Source organism: Arabidopsis thaliana, chromosome 4 (genome assembly GCF_000001735.4).
Source record: "Arabidopsis thaliana chromosome 4, partial sequence".
NCBI lineage: Eukaryota > Viridiplantae > Streptophyta > Magnoliopsida > Brassicales > Brassicaceae > Arabidopsis > Arabidopsis thaliana.
Window position 1 is genome coordinate 10,516,297 of NC_003075.7, and position 20,440 is coordinate 10,536,736.

A 20,440-nucleotide genomic window follows, 5' to 3' on the forward strand; every position below is an offset into this window, starting at 1 on the left:
CTAGCAATATTAACGTCTAATTAGAACCTAACATATAACTAATTATTACATTTTTCTGAGGTTTTCATATATATGACAACATGATCATATAGGAAAATTCCTTTCCTCTATATACTCAGTACCAAACACGTAAAGATATACGAAGAGAGCCATATATACATAACACATGGAGAATCCAACGTTTTAATTAATGTATGGAAATGAATCAGTTTGGGATACGGAAACCCTAGAAGTCGTGTAGAGAGAGATATTTGGACAGGTGTGCGAAGCTGGCCACATGTAAATTATCCTTGCACGATTCTTAAAGTTCTCTCCGCCATAGTTAACTAGGCGTTAGGCTTGAACTTTATGTAATGGGAATTGAACACCACTTTTGGGAAGATGTTTTATTTTATCCTTCATATATATACCACAGTATTAGTATATGAGATATGCATAATTAGTATCTTTAAAGTAATTTATATGTTTACATTGTATGTATACGTAAGCAAGTACGTATAGCCGAGATCTTTTTCAGACATGCCTTGTCCTAATATTGTAGATGTTTGCATCATTTAGCATGTAAATTTTGAATTTGAATTATGAATATTGAAGTTCTATTAATTTTTTGTTTTTTTCCAAAGGATTATGGAAATATTTACTTTTGAGTTTTCAGGATATTAACTCTTTTTTTTTTAGATAGAAGGTTCTGAAACTAGAACGGTACGTACATTCCCTAGTCAAGAGACAAGAACATTTTATTAACGTTTAATTTTACTGCAGTCGATTTTCTAGTTGCTATTCATATCCCTTTAAAAGACTAATAGTTGTAGAAAATGCAGATCATTGCGGTATATAGCCTTGTGTTTCTAGAATAATAGAACCTGAGTTATATTTTTGGAATTATCACTTATCTACTTAACCAAAATTCAAATATAAATACTTACCCTCAGTTTATCTTTGTTTCTCTCTTTTTATAATATTAATAGATACATTGAGTCATAATTAAGAATCTTAACACATATTTCAAAGAAAAGGGTTAGTATAAAATAAAAAGGGACTCTAAATATAATAGAGAAAGTGTGGCGTCGTGTAAAGCATACTGCATACGTACACATAAATGTACAACAATACTAGCCATATATCGACAATATAGCGAACTGACTCAATAAAGTCTTTTGCGTTGTGTTGTCACTATGAAATTAATGCGAAAAAGGTAGAATTGATCAGCCCCGGCCCAACAAGTTTATATATACATTTCATCTTCACCTTATCGGGACATAACTCGTATCTGTTGTGACAAATGTATACCCTTTTTTTGGTACGTCGATAAATTTTTTGTTAACGATTCGTCTATTAAATTTATTAATCAATGAGTTATGGTGCCCATATATAATTTGTCGCCTTCCTATCTCCCCTCAAAATATTCTATAGGCAATAATAAATCAATACAAAGAGATAATTTTTTATTCAATTAAAAAACAAAAGATATATCAAGATTTCCCAATTAGGAAATTGCCAACGTAAATCTATATAAAGTAAGCTTCTGTCAGGCACGCAAATAAAGGTCTGCATGTTGTGAAAAAATGGTCGGTCGAAGAACGATCTACCTTTCGGATATTTAGTTTTTTTCTTCTGAGTTATTTTCGTATATTATTAAGTTACGTGGATTGCTAATCTTTGTATTGCATCCACACGTAGTTATATTTTTATTCATGGGCCATGTATTTTTTTTTCACGTCTCACACTTCAAATTTGTAACTATATATATATATACAAATGTGGACAATAGATAAGATTTTATAAGATTTTTAGAGATGATAAAGAAACGTGTATGTACGTTGGACAACATATATATAATTAAAAATTCGAGTCAGTTAACTCCGCATTCGAAGCAGATTTATGTGTTGTGCAAGGAGCGATACAATATGCTTGGTCTCGAAGATACAAAAAGATGATATTTGAAGGAGATAATAAGATTTTCTCCCGATCAGTTCAGATTTATCTCCAACCTTCGTATGATGCATGGTCCATTTTACCTTAAATTGGTCATGCTGAAACATTACGAATTTATTTACTTTTTTTTTTTGTAATAATTATCATATTGCTTGTACATTCTATTGTACGAATGATTTCAAATATGAAACGTTCCCCATTATTTTTACATTTGATAGATTAATTAAGGAGGCATGAACCATAGCGAGCCAAGTGTCATTGTGTTGAATAGCCGGTAGCAAAGTCGCCGAAACTTTTAATGTCGGGGAAAATGGTTTTGACAAGCTCAAATTCAACCATTGTTTTGTCAATATATTGCCGGTTTGGTCTGAACTCTGAACTCTGAAGAATAAATAAACAAGATATGATTTCGGGCAATAATTATTAATGCTAATTGTTTTAAGCTAAAGGGGAGGGGGGAGAGGAAGAAATTTTGGTTCTTTATTATATCAACAAAAAACATAACGAAAACATGAATCTAGGTATATCATTTTAATCTGCATATCCGAAAATGTTCCCTATACTAACTAATACACGAATTTATTATAAGGGAAACAAATAGACAGGTGATATTTTAAATTAGAGCTCTACACATCTCTTTTTTTGCTTGGTGGCTCAACAAAAACTTCATCTTCTTTTGGTTTCAAACTCTACAAAATCGTGGATGCACTTACAGTTATATATAATTAGATATATTACTGATAATATAGATTATATGATATGGATCTCTCTCTCTATATATACATTGTATTTAATCCATTATTCCATTTACTCAACTCAGACAAACTATGATTAATAGATAATATATATATATATATATATATATATATATATATATACACACTGATACATTTATATATCGCATATATATGTTTGTAATCTTGTATATATATCTAACGTATGGATGCATGAATTTTACAAAATGAGAGAACCATTTATTGGTAAGACTTTTCTTTGATATCATGAAGGAAGCAGCCAAAGTAATATATATTTTATGTTCTGATTATTATATTTTTCTCCGCTCCGCCAAGTCAATTGATAAATTTCGTGCAACTAAGAAAAATATCTGCATCTTAAGCTAAGTCATATCATTAGAAATATAAATATAGAAGTCATATTCTTATGTTCCTTTTCTCTAATCAGATTACATTTAAAACCCAAAAGTTTGAAGATATATACTAGAGTTATTTGGCTTTGTTACGTTAACGTGGGAGGAAAATAGCGAGTGTTTCTGATTAAAGTCAAGAGCAAATGAGCAATACATATTTGTCTGTATATGTATCCATGAGTTACTAGTCGAAAAAAAAATGTTCATTACTTTTATGTTATGTTTATTTTTGTCAACAGGTCGTTGCAGATTTGCAGCTTATCTTAACCCTAATATTTTACACATATGTCATGTATGTATTTCTCAGAATCAAGTTAAGAGGTTAAACAAAAAAGGAGGTTAACCAGGGTTTGTAGCTTATAATATATTTTATATTTATTATATGTAGTTTATATTAATTTTTGTATATATAAGTGAAAAAGCTATGTAACAATATTGTAAAAAACAACATATCATTTAAATTATAGCTCCATAATATATATAGGGAATAGAAACAACTCAAATGTAAATAATATAGTGGTAAGACTCCTAAATTATATAATCCTTAGGCCTCAAAAAAGAATGCGTTAGAATGTAAATTAACGGTTTAAAATTTTCTGAGAAAAAAGATGATGAGGATTCGGTCCACAATTCTCCGATTAACCATATAAAACTCTAAACTTTCATATAACTCTTATCATGAAACCGTAAAAGATCGTCCATAATTATTGATCCAGATTTTTTCATTAAATAATAGAAGGATTCAATATGATTTTAGCTAGATAGATTTGGGAGTTTAATTAGCTGGTTTAGCTAATTCACCAGAAAATGTTTTATCTAACTAGTACTAATTAGCATATTGTATTTTACATGTTATCCCAAATGAATTATTTTTAATTTTCACACACACACACATGTATACACTTTTCATCTAGAATGCCACACATCTTCATTTTACTTTTAGTCATTGTTAGTTGTATTTTTTTGTTAATGAATGATTGAAAACTGAAATTGCAATATAAGAATATTTTGATAAAAAAATATATATGACACAAATGCAAATAATAATAGAGAATTCTCAATATAGAATTGTTTAAAGAAATCTATCATATTAATCTAAAAAATTATTATCAAGATATAAATTAAAAAAAAATATCTTATCTAATTCTATATGTGCATGTGGTATGTGTAATAAGCTACTACAGACACGTAAACAGATATTACTACTTTGAATAGCAATTACATTTATAACTTTACAAAGAAAGACTACATATGTAGTAAATAAATCTCAATATTCAATCTCGTTTAGCCATTTGTCATGATATTTGTATGTAGATATGCTATATAATATCACAAATATCATATTCAAGTAGTAAAAAATCTAAAGAAAAAATAGTTGCCAAAACAAAAGAGATAAGTAAAACTAGTCTTCGTAGTTATCTCTCTGAATTATGCATGGATATCATTCCCACTCTTTTATTCACTCTACTATTAAGAAAAAAAAACGTGCTGTATATGAAACAAAAAAAAAACCCAAAGAAATTGTTGATGTCAATTGATATAACACATATCTGAAATTAAATATTTGATGTAGCACAAGAAACTTAAATTTAAAAACCAAATAAACTTATAAAGGGTAGACTTTACCCCACATTTGTCTCTCTCTACTTAAGCCAAATTGCTCTATTCTTTTGTTTTCTCTTTATAATTAGGCTTTATAAACCAACTTTTATTAAGAACAACAAAAATAAAATTGTTATTTATTTGGCAACAGAACGAATTATTAACCAAATTAATCCATTTGAATGGCCCTCCTCTCTCTCTGTCTTTAATTAGTTGGTTTGGTCAAAATCTCACACGCTCTTTATGCATGCTCTTTGACACGTGCTATCTTCGTCTCTCTCAAATGAGCTGTCTCTCTAATAAGAGTTTCTTCTGTATAGGAAAGGAAAGGTCTCTCTCTCTCTATTTACTTATGAGAATAGCCTATAAAACCCCTTCACATCTCCCACTTGTTTTGCATCACAAACATTTCTTCCATTACATTAAAACTCCAAAAAATTCATTTTTGTTTTCTTTTAGAGTTCACAAGTTCTTCGTTGTTCAGCTACTCCCACTGTCATAACACGAAGTGGGTTTTTTTCTGATCAAAGAACAAAAACAAAAATGGATATCTCCGCCTTGTTTCTCACTCTCTTCGCCGGAAGTCTCTTCCTTTACTTTCTCCGGTGTCTAATCTCTCAGCGCCGCTTTGGATCTTCCAAACTCCCACTCCCTCCGGGAACAATGGGTTGGCCTTACGTCGGAGAAACTTTCCAGCTTTACTCTCAAGACCCTAATGTCTTTTTCCAATCAAAACAGAAAAGGTCAGTGCTTTAAGAACCGAAAATTTATAAAAATCGAAATTTTTGAAAGAAATTTGATGATGTTTTATGACAGGTATGGATCGGTGTTTAAGACTCATGTATTGGGATGTCCATGTGTGATGATCTCGAGTCCAGAGGCTGCTAAGTTCGTGCTGGTGACGAAATCTCATCTCTTTAAACCAACTTTTCCGGCGAGTAAAGAGAGGATGTTGGGGAAACAAGCCATCTTCTTCCACCAGGGTGATTATCACGCTAAACTCAGGAAGCTTGTTCTTCGTGCTTTTATGCCTGAATCTATCAGAAACATGGTTCCTGATATTGAATCCATCGCTCAAGACTCTCTCCGAAGTTGGGAGGGAACAATGATCAACACTTACCAAGAAATGAAAACAGTAAGCTCCTCTGTTTTGTTTTTCCTCTGCTAGAAACAGAGCTACACACATAATTCCCCTGTTTTTGAAAACAGAGCATAACGTTACTTTCCTCTGTTTTGATCTTTTTTTGTTTGATCAGTACACCTTCAACGTTGCGTTGCTATCGATCTTCGGAAAAGACGAGGTTTTATACAGAGAAGATCTAAAACGATGCTACTACATTCTCGAGAAAGGTTACAATTCGATGCCAGTGAATCTCCCTGGAACACTTTTCCACAAATCAATGAAAGCTCGGAAGGAACTCTCACAGATCCTCGCTAGAATCTTATCAGAGAGAAGACAGAACGGTTCCTCACACAACGATCTTCTCGGATCATTCATGGGAGACAAAGAAGAGCTAACCGACGAACAGATCGCCGACAACATAATCGGAGTAATCTTCGCCGCTAGAGACACGACGGCGAGTGTGATGTCGTGGATCCTCAAGTACCTAGCCGAGAATCCCAACGTTCTAGAAGCCGTTACTGTAAGTACATATACGGACACGTATTTGTCGTCTTTTGGTAATATAAAAAACAGAGAAGTGGCAGTTTCGTAGTTTTGTTTGTGTTCTTATGGGTAATTTTGGTATTTTAAACAGGAAGAACAAATGGCAATAAGGAAAGACAAAGAAGAAGGAGAGTCTCTAACTTGGGGAGATACAAAGAAGATGCCATTAACTTCAAGAGTTATTCAAGAAACATTAAGAGTCGCTTCAATCTTATCTTTCACATTCAGAGAAGCTGTCGAAGATGTCGAATACGAAGGTACTAAACATACACAATTAAACCGATAAATGATGACGATCTCGAGTCGAAATTCGAACTAACATTCTATGGTTTTACAGGATATTTGATACCTAAAGGATGGAAAGTGTTACCCCTATTCAGAAACATTCATCATAGTGCTGATATTTTTTCTAATCCGGGGAAATTTGATCCATCAAGATTCGAGGTAATTATCATTTGTTTGATAGTTTGTAGTACTGTTTTTAATGTTTTGGAGTATGATGTTATATTTAACATGATTTGGTTGCTAATATAGGTGGCTCCAAAACCCAATACGTTCATGCCATTTGGCAATGGAACCCACTCGTGTCCTGGAAATGAATTAGCCAAGCTTGAGATGTCTATTATGATTCATCATCTCACCACCAAGTACAGGTGTGTGTGTGTGTACTACTTACTTATTACCTTCTCTTTCACTCATTTTGTTCTTTTCTTTCAAATTTATGTGTAGAATTGTCTTTGATAAGGGGTATATTTGTAATTTCAGTTGGTCAATTGTTGGAGCGAGCGACGGGATTCAGTATGGGCCATTCGCGCTTCCCCAAAACGGACTGCCCATTGTGCTGGCCCGGAAGCCGGAGATCGAAGTGTAGAATGACAGAATTGCCTTTAGCTTTTCTATATTTGGAAAGAGGAGACTAGAGAAGAAGAATAAATAATTCTTTCTTTCTTTATCAAGAAAAAAAGATAGAGATGGAGGAAAACAGGTTCAAGATTTTGGTAGAAAAATATTCCCCAAATGGGATCAAGGAGAAAACACCAAGTGTACAAAAACTTCAATTTTATTTTTCTTGACTTTCTTTAGTTTTTTTTTTTTGAGTTTTTAATTTTAATTTAAGATGGGAAAAGCTAGTAATTGAATTTAAAAAAACAGGGGAAAATGTTAGTACAAGTCTCTCATGTATTTTTTTTTTGTTTTTCCTGAAAATATCTTATGGTTATGTTATAACTATTTCCTCCTGGATTGAGACTTCCCTTGTTTTTTGAATAAATTTTTTTTGTTATATTTTTATATATATATTTAAAATATCTGTTTTAATGAGCCGTATTGGTTATATACTTATATTGAAGACATCCCAAAGCAATATTCTACAATTTGGTGATTGCTTCTATATTACAAGAAATAACTTGTCTTACAAGTCTTGAATCTAAATATCTAAAAGTCAAACTATTAAAAATATTATTCAAATCAAGATTATTGTTCATATATGTTCTGTATACGATCGTTACTTATATAATGTAGAAATTATATATGTGTATGGGGTTTCCGAAATATTGGAATTACAACATGCTTCAAAGTCCTGATGGCTAATTGGGTCAAGGAAACTACATTCCAAAATAAACTGGTTTTGACCGTACCGGCTACATGAATCTCTCAAGATGCACTAAGCACGTTATTAACAAGTAAATATGGGTATCTCCGTATCTGACTATCTGAGACAAAGTTAATTATCCTACACGATCGCAAAAGTTTTTACCTGTTTTTTTTTTTTACAACCAGTGTCCAGTGATTATTCAAAATTTTAGATTACTACAAATGTGATTGATCGTTACAAAAATAAAAGTTTTGAACAAAAAAAAACAAAAAAAAAGAATTTCACGCTATATTTAACCACACCTACCACATTTTTTTCTATAGACTTAGGAACCACATAAATGATGACTATAGAATTGCCCTAATCATTATAGACAGTTTTTTTGAAAAAAGGTTAATTTATTAGCTTGACGTGAAAAAAAGAAACCCCGACTTTTATTCAAATAATTTGACGGACGACTTTGACCATCATCACCCGTGAATTATGTTTGTGGCCATCGTCGCTGTAATTATATTACTTTTTCAACGTATTATTATTTTATCTAAATTTTCACTGGTGATATGTATATAAATCATCTTTTATGATATTATATATACCATGATTGAGAATATTGATTATTGAGGAACAGCTGTTATTGCTTCCTCGATGAACAAATATCAAACGGGCTATCAATTTCTAGTCACTTTCTTCCGTCTTATATATTATCGTTTTTATTTTTATTATTTTTATATTCAGATATTTTCTTTCTGAAGAATTTGTTTTTAAAGCAAATAGTGTAATATCTAAAAGGCTTAAAGGCATTGGACAAGTGAACCAACTACATAGTACAGGTGATATCACAACGTAAAACATTTCTTCTCATATATAACCAAAAAATCCTATGCGTACGTTTTCTCTGTAAATTTTAACTAATTGTAGAACTATATCTTATATATTACAGATAGATGAAAAATGATGAGATATGATTACAAAAAAATCATACGTGATTAGTATATACTCCTAAACAAAGATCGTTTGAGCATTATTATTATGTTTACTTGTACTTTTGACTTTGTATTACTTTACGTCATATTGTCGTCCTTTAAATGTACCATGCTCCATGATTTTCACGTTCATCTTCTAAATCTAGAATAATGTAGATATTACATTATCGATGGTCCCGAATATGCCGGTCTGTCTAATGAGATTGTATTATTATGTTTTTTTTACAAGTGTTTATATATGTATGGAGAACTTGCATATGTGAATAGTTGATTCTTTTTTTTCTCATATTATTTACGTTATAGTTCAAATTTTCTGAAATTTGTAGTTCAATAAAAAATAAAAAATATTATTTAATGATTTTTACTCTATAAATTAAATTTGTTCATAAGAATTTGAAAATGTTTTTTTTATATATCAATTAGAGGTTTCCATAAATTTATATTTATAAATCCATCATGTAAAACTCTAGGTATTGGAAAAACATCTAAACATTTCACATGAATTAAAGACTATATTTTAATTATTATTTTTGCGATAAAAGTACTGAAATGTCACATTGTGAATACTACATATCGAGATTTTTCTACGTAATCAGATTCTTTCACTGTCCTCATATATATATATATAATTATTTTTGTTACAAATCGGGTATATTTTAATCGCGTCTATAATATTTGAATAAGAATAATGGTGAAGGCATAACTAATTCGAATGTAAAAAAAATCTGTCGCATTCGAATTGCAACAATGCAAGTTATGATGCACTAACAAAAAAAAGAAAAAAAGAAGAAGCAGACATTGAGCTTTGACCTCAAATAAAGAAGTAAGAATTAGTTTGACTTATAAACAAATTAGTAGTTTTAATATTTTTCATAAGTTAAGTACGTGTCTATCAACTACATTACGTGGATTGTTGCAGGATTAATAAATGTGATCATTTAATTACTACGAAGAATAAACAGTATGGCAAAGAGTGTTTGTATATTAGAGCATTATTATTGATAGTCTCCTAAATTAGTCTTAGCATAGTTTTTAGGAATATATGTATAATTGATTTTAAAAATTTTGATGTTAAGAATTTAGTTAAGAGATTAAAATTTTGGCAATATGCAATGATAGGTTCTTAACTTGAAGTTCTTAAAAAAAAAAGTTATTTGAAAATAATAAAAAATTTAGTTTTTAAAAAGTTAATAACTATTACAACTTATAAAATTTAAAACATATATGACATAAAAGTTTAAACAAACATGACGGAAACATAAACAAAAACGATTAGTTAAACTATTGATTTCTGCCAAATTCTAATGTCCAACATATTTTCGAGATTTGAAAGCATATATGTAAACTATGTGAAATACACTTGTGAACTTGTTGAACAATTTTTTAGTTTTTTTTCCTCAAAAACTGATCTGAAATCGATCTGAATCTGACACCATCCGAACCGAAACCGAACCAAATATTCATATAATGCAAACGGATAATAAACTATCTCATCCGAATTATTCGAATACAAAATAATCGAACCGAATCCGATCCGTAATCCGAATTATTCACTCCTAGGTGTCGCATTGTGTGAAAGAGAGAGAAGAAACAAAAGAAAAAGAAAACACTCAATCATAAAATGCCACATGTCTGGCTCTTAGATTTTAGTTTGGCTCTTATATAAGAGCCATTCTTAACAATATATTCAATAAAAACATTATATTTCATATCTACTTAACCTTAAGAACTAATCTAAGATACTACTAATAATGGTGCTCTTAGTTGACTATTAGACTTTTAGTGGTTGTATGCCATAATCTGAATAAATATAATAATTAAACAAATTAACATCTATATAGATGAATAATTATTTACGACCAAATAATATATTAATTAGTTTTGTGGTCGTTCGATCCTTTAAATTATGGATTGGAGACCAAACTTTCAATTAAATGGAGGGCTTTAGAGCAAAAGACTCTTTCCATAAAACCCCAAAATTAAATCAAAACTATGTTAAATTAGAAGGAACGTTCCTAAATTAAGAGGTTTTTGTGAAGCTAAAGGGATTTGACGTGTCATGACCTGATTGGTCGTGAGTTTGAGAAAACAATTTTTTTTTCTCCTTTCCCATCTCTTTCTTACTCTCTCTCAGCTGCTCTTCTGTTTTGTTCTGATCTCTCTGAAATCAATTGATCTTTAACATTTTTTTTTTCAAAGAGACCCAATTTAAGATTCCACCATTGTACATAAAAAATATAAAGACCCATCATAATCTCTTTTTTTTTTTGGGCAAAGGAAGCTTTCATTAATCTAACTCCTCAAGAGAGGTGGGTTCATACAAAGTAAAATTAAAGCATTACATGAAAGATAGAGATAAAGATTTCATGAGTCTTCCAAAATGCATAACTTCAAGAAGGTTGCAAGGGATGGTAGATCTATTGGGACCTGCAGAGATTCAAGCTTGAAGACTAGCTTCGAGAAATCTCGGATCAACTTGTGATCATAGTAAGCTCGTGCGATCGACGCATAGAAGCTTTCGTTGAAATGCTCCAAAGAGGAGGCTGCGGTGTGAGACTTTTCTCCGGGTTCAAGTTTCAAAGAGGATATCTCTTAGAGGAGTAAGGTTTCAGGGAAGGTATCTCATTAGAGGAGTAAACATAATGCAATCGGCAACAAAGATTACAAGTCCAAAGCACAAATAATCTTCTAATCAAATGACAGAGATTAACCGGATTCATGGGGCTTGAGAAGAGGGTTGATAGAGCAAGCCAAAGCGGTTTTACCCAACAATTCCAAGAGGGTTGTGATGCATCGTCCAACAAACGACATGGGACGGGATGAGTAAGCATGATAGTGGGAAGGTTCAGACTCATTATATGATCACATATAAGAACAAAGGTGTGAGCCGCATCACATAGCCTATGGTTCGAGATCAAAACTAATCCACTAAGCTTCAAGACTAAACTTACATCTGTTGGCAACCAATCTACTCTATGTAACAGGTTTCTAGTATTGTGATTGCAAGGCTCCTCTAAGACTAAGGTTCCAACGATTGAATGGAGTCCACGACCATCCGTTATCGTGAAGCAATGGTTCAGAGAGAGAGTCCACAAAACTCTGAGTAAAGCAAATCTGGATATGGGCCAAATTAGGTTTAGAGTTTTTGGGCCGCCGAAATGAGAGAGGCCCAAACCACCAAAAGCATGGATTGTTGCAACTGGGCCGTCAAGAAAATTGAGGCCCATCCCACCAAACCCTAGAGTTGTTACGGTTGAGAGAAGGGAAGGGAGAGTGCCGCCGTCGTAAAGATCGGAAGTGATGGTCGACGGTGAAGCACCTGGGAAAAACACCTGCCAGCAATGAAGCTCGTCGTGTGTCGTCGACGTTTTCACCGGAAAAGGCACAACTGATGGTCCAAGAGAATCTCCTGCCATCAACGAAATCCAGTGAGAAGGAACTAAAGGCGTTACCGCTAATAGGGCAGATCTGGAGCCAAAGGATGTGTCGATGAAAAACTGCTCTAGAATTTTGGAAAGGGCGATGATGAAGAAGTGCGATTCTTCTCTTGTCGGGTTCAAAGGCGGATCTGCGTCTGAGTTATGATTCGGGGCAAGGCTTGTAGAGTAAACATTCACTCTTCCGTCGCAAAGAAGACCCTAAGAGAAGAAGACTAAAGGAAATGAAAGTTTTGGATTTTGCACGAGAGAAGAACTTAACGGAGAGAAAAACCAAGACCAGAAGCTTAAGAAAGACTGAAACAGGCTAAGAAGATTTTGCAGGTCCCGACGCCAGCGAACATGAGTCTCACCGGCGCCGGAAAGCATGTTTACAGAAGATGTCTTGATTACCGTGTCTGGGAGAGAACGAAGCTTTTTATTTTTACCCATCATAATCTCTAAATTATACAAATTCTTAAAATTTATTACTATAAATTTTTAAAGAGACTCTCTCAAGGGCTTAGAGCAACCCCAATGGTTTAGAACCAATTGGTTCTTAATTTTCAATTTTAACCTTATTTTAAATTAAAATGTTACTTTTACTAAGTTAAGAAAAGTTAAGAAGAAGCTGAATTAATTTTTACTCCAATGGTTAAGAACTATTGAATTCCTAAAAGACAACAATTCAAACTATTTCAAAACAATGTCTACCCACTCAAAACACAACACATATACTCTTCTTAATTTTAAGAAAACATCTTAACTAAGATGTTTATCTTAGCTAAGACTTGTTGGTTTCATTAAATTTAATCAGTTTTATAGCTAAGAATTAGTTAAGATACAAAGTTGAGGTTGTTCTTACCATTGAACATGCTCTAAGATTACCTTGTAACATAAAAAGACACTTACCTTGTTAATATTATTATTATATTCCTTCAATATCACACTCAACATTCATTTTTTAACAAGTATATATGTGAGGTGCACTAAAAAAAAAAAAAAAAAAAAGAAAAAACAAGTATATATGTGTATAAACACTCACACACGAAATGATATCATTTCTCTGACATTAACATTAATCACTTTAAAATTTGATAGAACAAACCATTTATCTATGAAGTGTGATGATTCATATGGTCGGTAGAAAGTACACAATCACAAGGGGTTGTTTGTTGAGTGACTTGAGTCCCAGTCATCCATTACTAATGTCTACTGATACACCAACAGTTTGATTTTATTTATTCAGAAAGAATATAGATCATTTTACTATTTTAGGGGGAAAATATGTGTAAAGTCACACGATGATCATTTCTCAACAAATCTTATGGTTGTGATAAAAGTCACAATGTGTTTGTTTATCTAATAACTTATGAACATCTTTTCTAACCTTCTACAATACGTTTGTATGAATTATAAAATCGAACTAAAACCAAAGTGTGCTCATCTTTTTTTTTTTTTTTGTCGAAAGTGTGTACTCATCTTAAGCATTTTTTGTGTTTTGTTTTGTTTTAATATGTTTTTGCATGTTTTTTTGATAATTACCTTAATCGAACCAGTTAACCAAAACACAATGAAAAAAAAACTGGTTTAATCCAGCTTCTCAGTAGTGATTTACACAGTGAAGCGATCTAGAGTTGTTACTAGATTGATAAGACTCTAATAAAGCAAATATACAAATGCAGGGAACGCAAAAGCGGCAAACACACACTTTTTCATTGCAATTGTCTTGAAACTATTTCTCGGAGAACAAGTGCAAGTGTGTCGGGGAAAATCAAAAACGATTAATCAACGTTCAAAATCCTCAAATTCGTTTTGAAAACAACTACATCAAGACGAATATCATGGTAATATAAAAGTCGCCAGTTTAGTTCTCACGTTTCTCACATTCAAAAAGAAAATTAAATCGAAAACCGTTTTAACAGAAAGAAGAAGATTGAAATAGTAACGGTCAAACCGGTTTAGACTGGGTTGGATATATTATTTTAGTTAAATAAAGGGATTGGTGTACAAGTTGTCGGAAATTGATCCTATACTTAACCCTACTTGAGAGACGAGAGTGGAGAAGATGAGAAGAGACTGCAACAAAGAGAGAAAAAGAGATCGTAGAAGAGGAAGAAGAAGAAAAAAAAAAAGAAAAAAAAAGAAAGAAAAAGAAAAGAAAGCTTTGTCGTAGGAAGAAGAAGAATTAGAAAGAAGAAAGAGACAAATGGCCGATGTGTTATATGTTAAGTGGACTGTTTTGTGTGTTGTTAAGACAAAACTATAGTTTGAGATGATCAAGAACACAAAGATTTAAGAATAACTCTCTTTATTAGTTTAGGAAAATTACTCAAAACCTAAACTCTCTTGTTTCTCAATCTCTCAACTCATAAGTTATGCAACACACTTGCATCTCCTTATATAGAGATCTCTTAAACAATCCTAATCATAACTTAATTTAGATAACTCTTAAATATTCTCTAGATATCTCCAAGAGTTTATAGTCCTAACCTCTCTAGGATTTAATGACTTAGTGCTCAAGTCATATTCAAACTTAACTCAACAAAAACAATTAAGCTAAGTAAGTTAAAAGTAGAAGTAGTATAAATATGCTTCTAATGAATCAAGACAAGTTAAGGTTCCTACCTTGGAACCCGAAAACCATGTGTTTATGTCTGCCTTCAATCTCCCACCCATCCTTTTGATCGTAGATGGTTCGGTCTCTGGATAAAACCCTATGATCATCAGCCCCTAACCCATTGGACGATCGACATCAAGTGTACCGGACATTGGTTGCTACCGATGCCCTCTCCCTATTCTCGTTGCTTACAAATAGTCCACGAAACTGTTGGTTCAGAACATACGAAATCGGTGGACAAAACATGACACCCTCGACTGACGTATGGGTCTATGATAAGCTCATTGGCAAACAACGCAAAGCTCCTAGCATGATGGTGGCTCGTACGAACGCCTTTACGTGCGTCCTTGATGGAAAACTATATGTAATGGGAGGATGTGAAGCGGATGAATCTACTCATTGGGCTGAAGTTTTCGACCCAAAGACTCAAACTTGGGAAGCATTGCCGGATCCTGGAGTTGAGCTCCGGTACTCTTCAGTAAAGAATATCCAAACGAAGCAAGGAAAAGTGTACGTGAGGAGCAATAAGAAGAACTTTGTTTACCTTATAAAAGAGTGTATGTGGGAAGTTGCCGAGGAAAACTTGGGTGAGAGTACCTGTGAGATAGAGAATGTATGCTACTGTTATAGTAATAAAAGATACTGGTGGTATGACGCAAAGTGTGAAGAGTGGAGATTAGTCAAAGGTGTGAGTGGACTTTACGAGTATTATAAAACTGATTCTGAAATAGGTAATTATGGTGGAAAACTTGTTGTCTTTTGGGACCGTGCGGTGTCTCGTTTAACCGCAACCAAAGAAATTTGGTGTGCTATGATTTCTCTTGAAAAGGGACATGATGGTGAAATCTGGGGTCACATCGAATGGCTTGATGCTGTGCTTATAGCCCCTCGGTCGTATGCACTCTCACATTGTATGGACTTCTTGCAATAATTAACCATATCTTTTTTGCTTTGATTTTTTTCAATCTTTTTTTTTATAATTTTTTTTGCAGCTTAAAACTTATAATTTAATTAGTTTTAATCAGAATTATATATATTATTGATATATATAGTTTTCTTTTTTTTGGTCATGTTCTTTATTTTATATTTTATTTATATCTAGGTAATACCAGTTAGTAATTCGTTATTATTTCATCGGGTATCGTTTGCTTTATTGTATTTATGAAGCTTGATGGGCTAAATTCAATTTTTTTATGTTTTTGTTTTTATTTAAGTTTTTTTGTTGCTATGGAATCAATTGTTTAAGTTTAGCAACGACAAAAACTAACTAGTAAATGAAATATGGACGACGCTTAAGTAGCTCTCAAATAAAAAATTGTTAACATGGCATAATACCTCTCAATAGATTACATATAACTTATATTAACATAAAAAAGTATATCAAACTTAAGTAGCTCTCAATAAATAGATGGTGCATGACATAAACATCCCTCTCTCTAAGAGTATATGCAACTTCTGTTGACATGAAGTATACATGCATTAAGCTTAAGTAGTACTCATCAACAAGCTAAGTTCGTTTCTATACACCCACTGACACTGAGCCTCTAAAAGATCAACACAAAATTCACTCTAATAAAAAAATAGCACTAATTGGCATAATTAATCAAAACACGAATGCAATTCATTTGGAAGAGAATAAAGAAAAGAAATATGTTTAATTTATGCGGAAAATAGTGTGGTTTAGGTTCAATTTTGTATACTAATTGGCATGAATCAAACAAAACACAGGCAGTTTATTTGGAGGAAAAAAAAAAAAAAAGTTTAGGAGGAAAAATCGGTGACGCTTAGGTTCAATATGTTTATGTGCTAATTGATGGCCCATGAAGCCCAATATGTAGCAACGGCACATCATTTGCCTCTCGTATAAATCTCATTTTCACGTAATATTCTAAATTAATTAACAAGAGATTGAGAGATTGAGAAAGAGCGAGAGAGAGAGAGAGAGCGAGAGCAAGAAACTCGAGAAAGATTTACTAAAAGAGCCTTTATTCTCCCCTTGATCTTCCCGCGATTTCCTTCGGCTGAAGAACAATATAATGGAGCGTGAGACTTCGTCATCTTCAACTCCTCCGGAGGATCTTGTTACATCGATGATCGGAAAGTTCGTCGCTGTCATGTCTAACAACGACATACGATACGAAGGCGTTATTAGCCTTCTCAATCTGCAAGATTCGAAATTAGGTCTCCAAAACGGTATAATTCGATTCCAAACCCTCTCCAAGATCTACTGTTTATGATTTTCTTCTTTTCAAGTTCTTCATATTTGTTTCTTTGGTCGTTGTTAGAATATTTCCGTGAAAACTATACGTTTCATATATATAAAACAGTATCATGTGATAGATTAAGGCCTCAAATTTATGTATGCAGTCGTTAGGGTTTATGGAAGAGAGGTTGAGAATGATAATGAGCAACGAGTGTTCCAGGTTCTTAAAGAAGTTCACAGTCACATGGTATTTAGAGGAAGTGACATTAAGGTTAGTTTTCGTTAATTTTTTGGGTTCAAGATTCCTCGCTAGTCTTCTTCCTAGTTAGTTGCTTGCTGCACAAGAAACACTTTTCTTGAAGCTTAAACTGGTTATTTTAATTGCACCAATAGCAGATAACGAAGCACACGTTACTGTGTTTAGATTTCGAGGTTAGTTAGTTTAGGGTTTGAGGGTCGTTAATGATAAATCATCTACTTGGTTACTTGCTATATAAGATAAGTTTTTTTTTATATAAAGTTATATATATTCAGTATTTGTGACATTAGTTTGTTGGTTTCTGTGTCCATATGTTTCAGTCAGTCGAAGTTCTCTCTCTGCCGCCACCAGCTAGGCATAATTCTGCTATAGGGCACGTAGGTAGCTTGATTACTACCGAAGACGTGAGGATTGAGGGGGTTATCAGCCATGTTAAATTTCATGATTCGATGATATTCATGAAGAATTGTGAGAACCTTTTTTTCCTGATTTCTATTCTACTAATAAATAAATATATATATAATGTTGATTCATTTTAATTTACAGGTATGTGTTATGGTACTGAGGGGAGGACGAAGAGAAGACGTTCAATAGTAGCTTGCAATCAATTAGCTGGTTCAATCCACTTCAAATTCAGAGACATTAAAGTACGTGGACCAATACTTACTCATGCATACATATTTGATTAATTAGTTTGTGTACTGTACAATTTACGATCAATCTACAATTTACAGGCTCTCGAAATCATCTTTGTTCGGGAACTTCTACACAATGATGATCGTGAGTTTGCTGATCAGTTTCCTCTACTAAGTAGATCACACATTTGTCATCGCCAAGGTGGCGTCTGATAGTCTCATGCCAAGGCACAGCCTCTTTCACATGATAATTAGAGACGACGAGAGAAGAAGTATTAGAGAGGCTGCTCCTTGATTTGTGTAGAATAAAACATATACCTAATTATTAATGGATTTACATGGTTTTTCTACGTGTGCATTATTTGGTTGACTCCAATTATTTAACAATTGCATATTTGTCTCAGGTCTCATTTAGCAACTAGGTAATGTAGGAATTTAAATAGCTCTATAACCTACTTTTTAATTGTTTTTTTGGTGAAACTTTTTTCTCATAACATGGTTTTTTTTTTTTTTTTGGTTTAACGGATATCTTCTCGTAACATATGTTCTTCTCACATGTTAACACTAAAGCAGACACAAGAAAACAAATTAGTACGTTACGTTGTTGCATGTGTTATTTTGATGGCTAACTGGAAAAATACAAGTCGTTGTGATTAGCCATCCAATGGGCCTCTAAAAATAATGACTTGGTAAAACTAGACAACCCAAAATCACAAAACAAATATTCTCTTCTTCTATTAAGTAAAAAAAAAAATCTTATTAAAATCTGGTTTAAATGTTTGTTCATTCAAATAAATAATGGAGTGTATTTTAGAATCAAATAAAAAAAAACTTTATCAAATGATTTATTTGGTAGATAACAACCAAATCTTGAGCTAAAAAGGGTGAAAAAATATTGAGAATTTTGTTAATAAGTAAATAGTTATGGTTTTGACTGGGTATAGGAGATATATCTAGGCTGGTGAAAAAAAAAAGAAAAAAAAGGATATATCTAGGCTTTAAAATATTCACATGCATACAATCAGATTTTCATCGGTGTTCGATAAGAAAACAAAAAGCAAGTGTTTGTTTTGTAAAAAACTAATGGCATACTTAAGCTTCAAGTCTAATATGGAACCACCACGGGGATATAGGAGATATATCTAGGCTGGTGAAAAACAGAAAAGCAAAAAAAAAGGAGAGTTAATCTAGGCTGGTGAAAAAAAAAAGGATATATCTAGGCTATAAAATATTCACATGCATACAATAAGATTTTGATCGGTGTTCGATTAGAAAACAAAAAGCAAGTGTTTGTTTTGTAAAAAAACTAATGGCATACTTAAGCTTCAAGTCTAATATGGAACGTACACCACGCGAGTCAAACACTCCTTGTCCGCCTCCCCAACCATCTCCGTCGTTGTTTTCTTCACTACCAGATGACATCGTTTTGAATATCTTGGCTCGCATATCTACTTCCTACTACCAAACGCTCTCTCTTGTCTCCAAGACCTTCCGTTTGCTCATCCTCTCCAAGGAGCTCGACATGGAACGTTCCTACCTTGGAACCTGAAAACCATGTGTTTATGTCTGCCTTCAATCTCCCACCCATCCTTTTGATCGTAGATGGTTCGGTCTCTGGATAAAACCCTATGATCATCAGCCCCTAACCCATTGGACGATCGACATCAAGTGTACCGGACATTGGTTGCTACCGATGCCCTCTCCCTATTCTCGTTGCTTACAAATAGTCCACGAAACTGTTGGTTCAGAAACATACGAAATCGGTGGACAAAACATGACACCCTCGACTGACGTATGGGTCTATGATAAGCTCATTGGCAAACAACGCAAAGCTCCTAGCATGATGGTGGCTCGTAAGAACGCCTTTACGTGCGTCCTTGATGGAAAACCAAACACATTAGACTAAACGAAAGATAAACGTGAAAGATGAAAACATAATAAAGCTGTAACAGGATGTGTATCTCACTAAACTAGGGAAGCAGAAGGATGTCTCGGAAGAGGTAGAAGTAGAAGCATTGTGAACATCTTTCTCCGTTAAATTCATTGTTAAGCTCATGTATTAGCCAGCAGTCAGGATATTCCTCGTAAAGAAAGGTCTCGGAGTAAGATCCAAAACATTTAGGTTCCGAAGCAGAAATGTGGCCGATAAGTTTGTTTGCCATCAAGGATACATCAAAGAAACACTTGTTCTCGCGATTGAAACTATTAAAATCATCAATGAGTTCGATACCTGCGCAACGGTTTAGAGCAATGTAGAGTAGTTTGGCTAAAGGAAATCTATCTTTACAGGTACTCAAAATTGAAATGGCTCCACACAGGTCGAGGCAGCGGAATCCGAGACTCAAGCTATGGAGATACAATGCGTAGGGGTTGCTTTTTT

The 20,440-nt window shown here is 33.1% G+C and overlaps 4 protein-coding genes and 1 pseudogene across 6 annotated transcripts; 3 read left to right on the forward strand and 2 right to left on the reverse strand.

The window, feature by feature from the left end:
• The first annotated feature begins 4,962 nt into the window (after positions 1-4,962).
• CYP707A1 (cytochrome P450, family 707, subfamily A, polypeptide 1) lies at positions 4,963-7,665 on the forward strand. Of its 2 annotated transcripts, none has more exons than NM_118043.2 (7): positions 4,963-5,427; positions 5,501-5,819; positions 5,941-6,327; positions 6,442-6,607; positions 6,688-6,794; positions 6,885-7,003; positions 7,116-7,665. In NM_118043.2, exons 1-7 carry the CDS (start codon positions 5,228-5,230, stop codon positions 7,219-7,221), a joined length of 1,404 nt encoding a protein of 467 aa, NP_567581.1. In that variant the 5' UTR covers positions 4,963-5,227; the 3' UTR covers positions 7,222-7,665. The 2 variants fall into 2 exon arrangements, with proteins under 2 accessions (NP_567581.1, NP_974574.1); NM_202845.1 differs by having other exon boundaries at positions 5,083-5,427; positions 6,885-7,005.
• Positions 7,666-11,219: 3,554 nt separating this feature from the next.
• AT4G19239 lies at positions 11,220-11,480 on the reverse strand (annotated as a pseudogene). The gene has a single exon.
• Positions 11,481-11,503: 23 nt separating this feature from the next.
• AT4G19240 (uncharacterized protein) lies at positions 11,504-12,796 on the reverse strand (the record flags this gene model as incomplete). Its single annotated transcript, NM_118044.1, has 2 exons — positions 11,504-12,565; positions 12,758-12,796. 2 exons carry the CDS (start codon positions 12,794-12,796, stop codon positions 11,504-11,506), a joined length of 1,101 nt encoding a protein of 366 aa, NP_193659.1.
• Positions 12,797-15,207: 2,411 nt separating this feature from the next.
• On the forward strand, positions 15,208-15,894 carry AT4G19250 (Galactose oxidase/kelch repeat superfamily protein; the record flags this gene model as incomplete). Its single annotated transcript, NM_118045.1, has 1 exon — positions 15,208-15,894. The coding sequence occupies one exon, from the start codon at positions 15,208-15,210 to the stop codon at positions 15,892-15,894; it is 687 nt and encodes a 228-aa protein (NP_193660.1).
• A 1,105-nt stretch (positions 15,895-16,999) lies between these two features.
• Positions 17,000-19,966, forward strand: AT4G19260 (Galactose oxidase/kelch repeat superfamily protein; the record flags this gene model as incomplete). Its single annotated transcript, NM_118046.1, has 7 exons — positions 17,000-17,156; positions 17,331-17,437; positions 17,496-17,598; positions 17,777-17,893; positions 17,972-18,072; positions 18,160-18,262; positions 19,788-19,966. 7 exons carry the CDS (start codon positions 17,000-17,002, stop codon positions 19,964-19,966), a joined length of 867 nt encoding a protein of 288 aa, NP_193661.1.
• Positions 19,967-20,440: the final 474 nt, after the last annotated feature.

Coding starts and splice junctions, on each gene's coding strand:
- CYP707A1 (NM_202845.1), top strand. CDS start 5,228: ATGGATATCTCCGCCTTGTTTCTCACTCTCTTCGCCGGAAGTCTCTTC. Junction 5,428..5,500: donor TTCCAATCAAAACAGAAAAG/GTCAGTGCTTTA, acceptor GTTTTATGACAG/GTATGGATCGGTGTTTAAGA. Junction 6,328..6,441: donor ACGTTCTAGAAGCCGTTACT/GTAAGTACATAT, acceptor TATTTTAAACAG/GAAGAACAAATGGCAATAAG.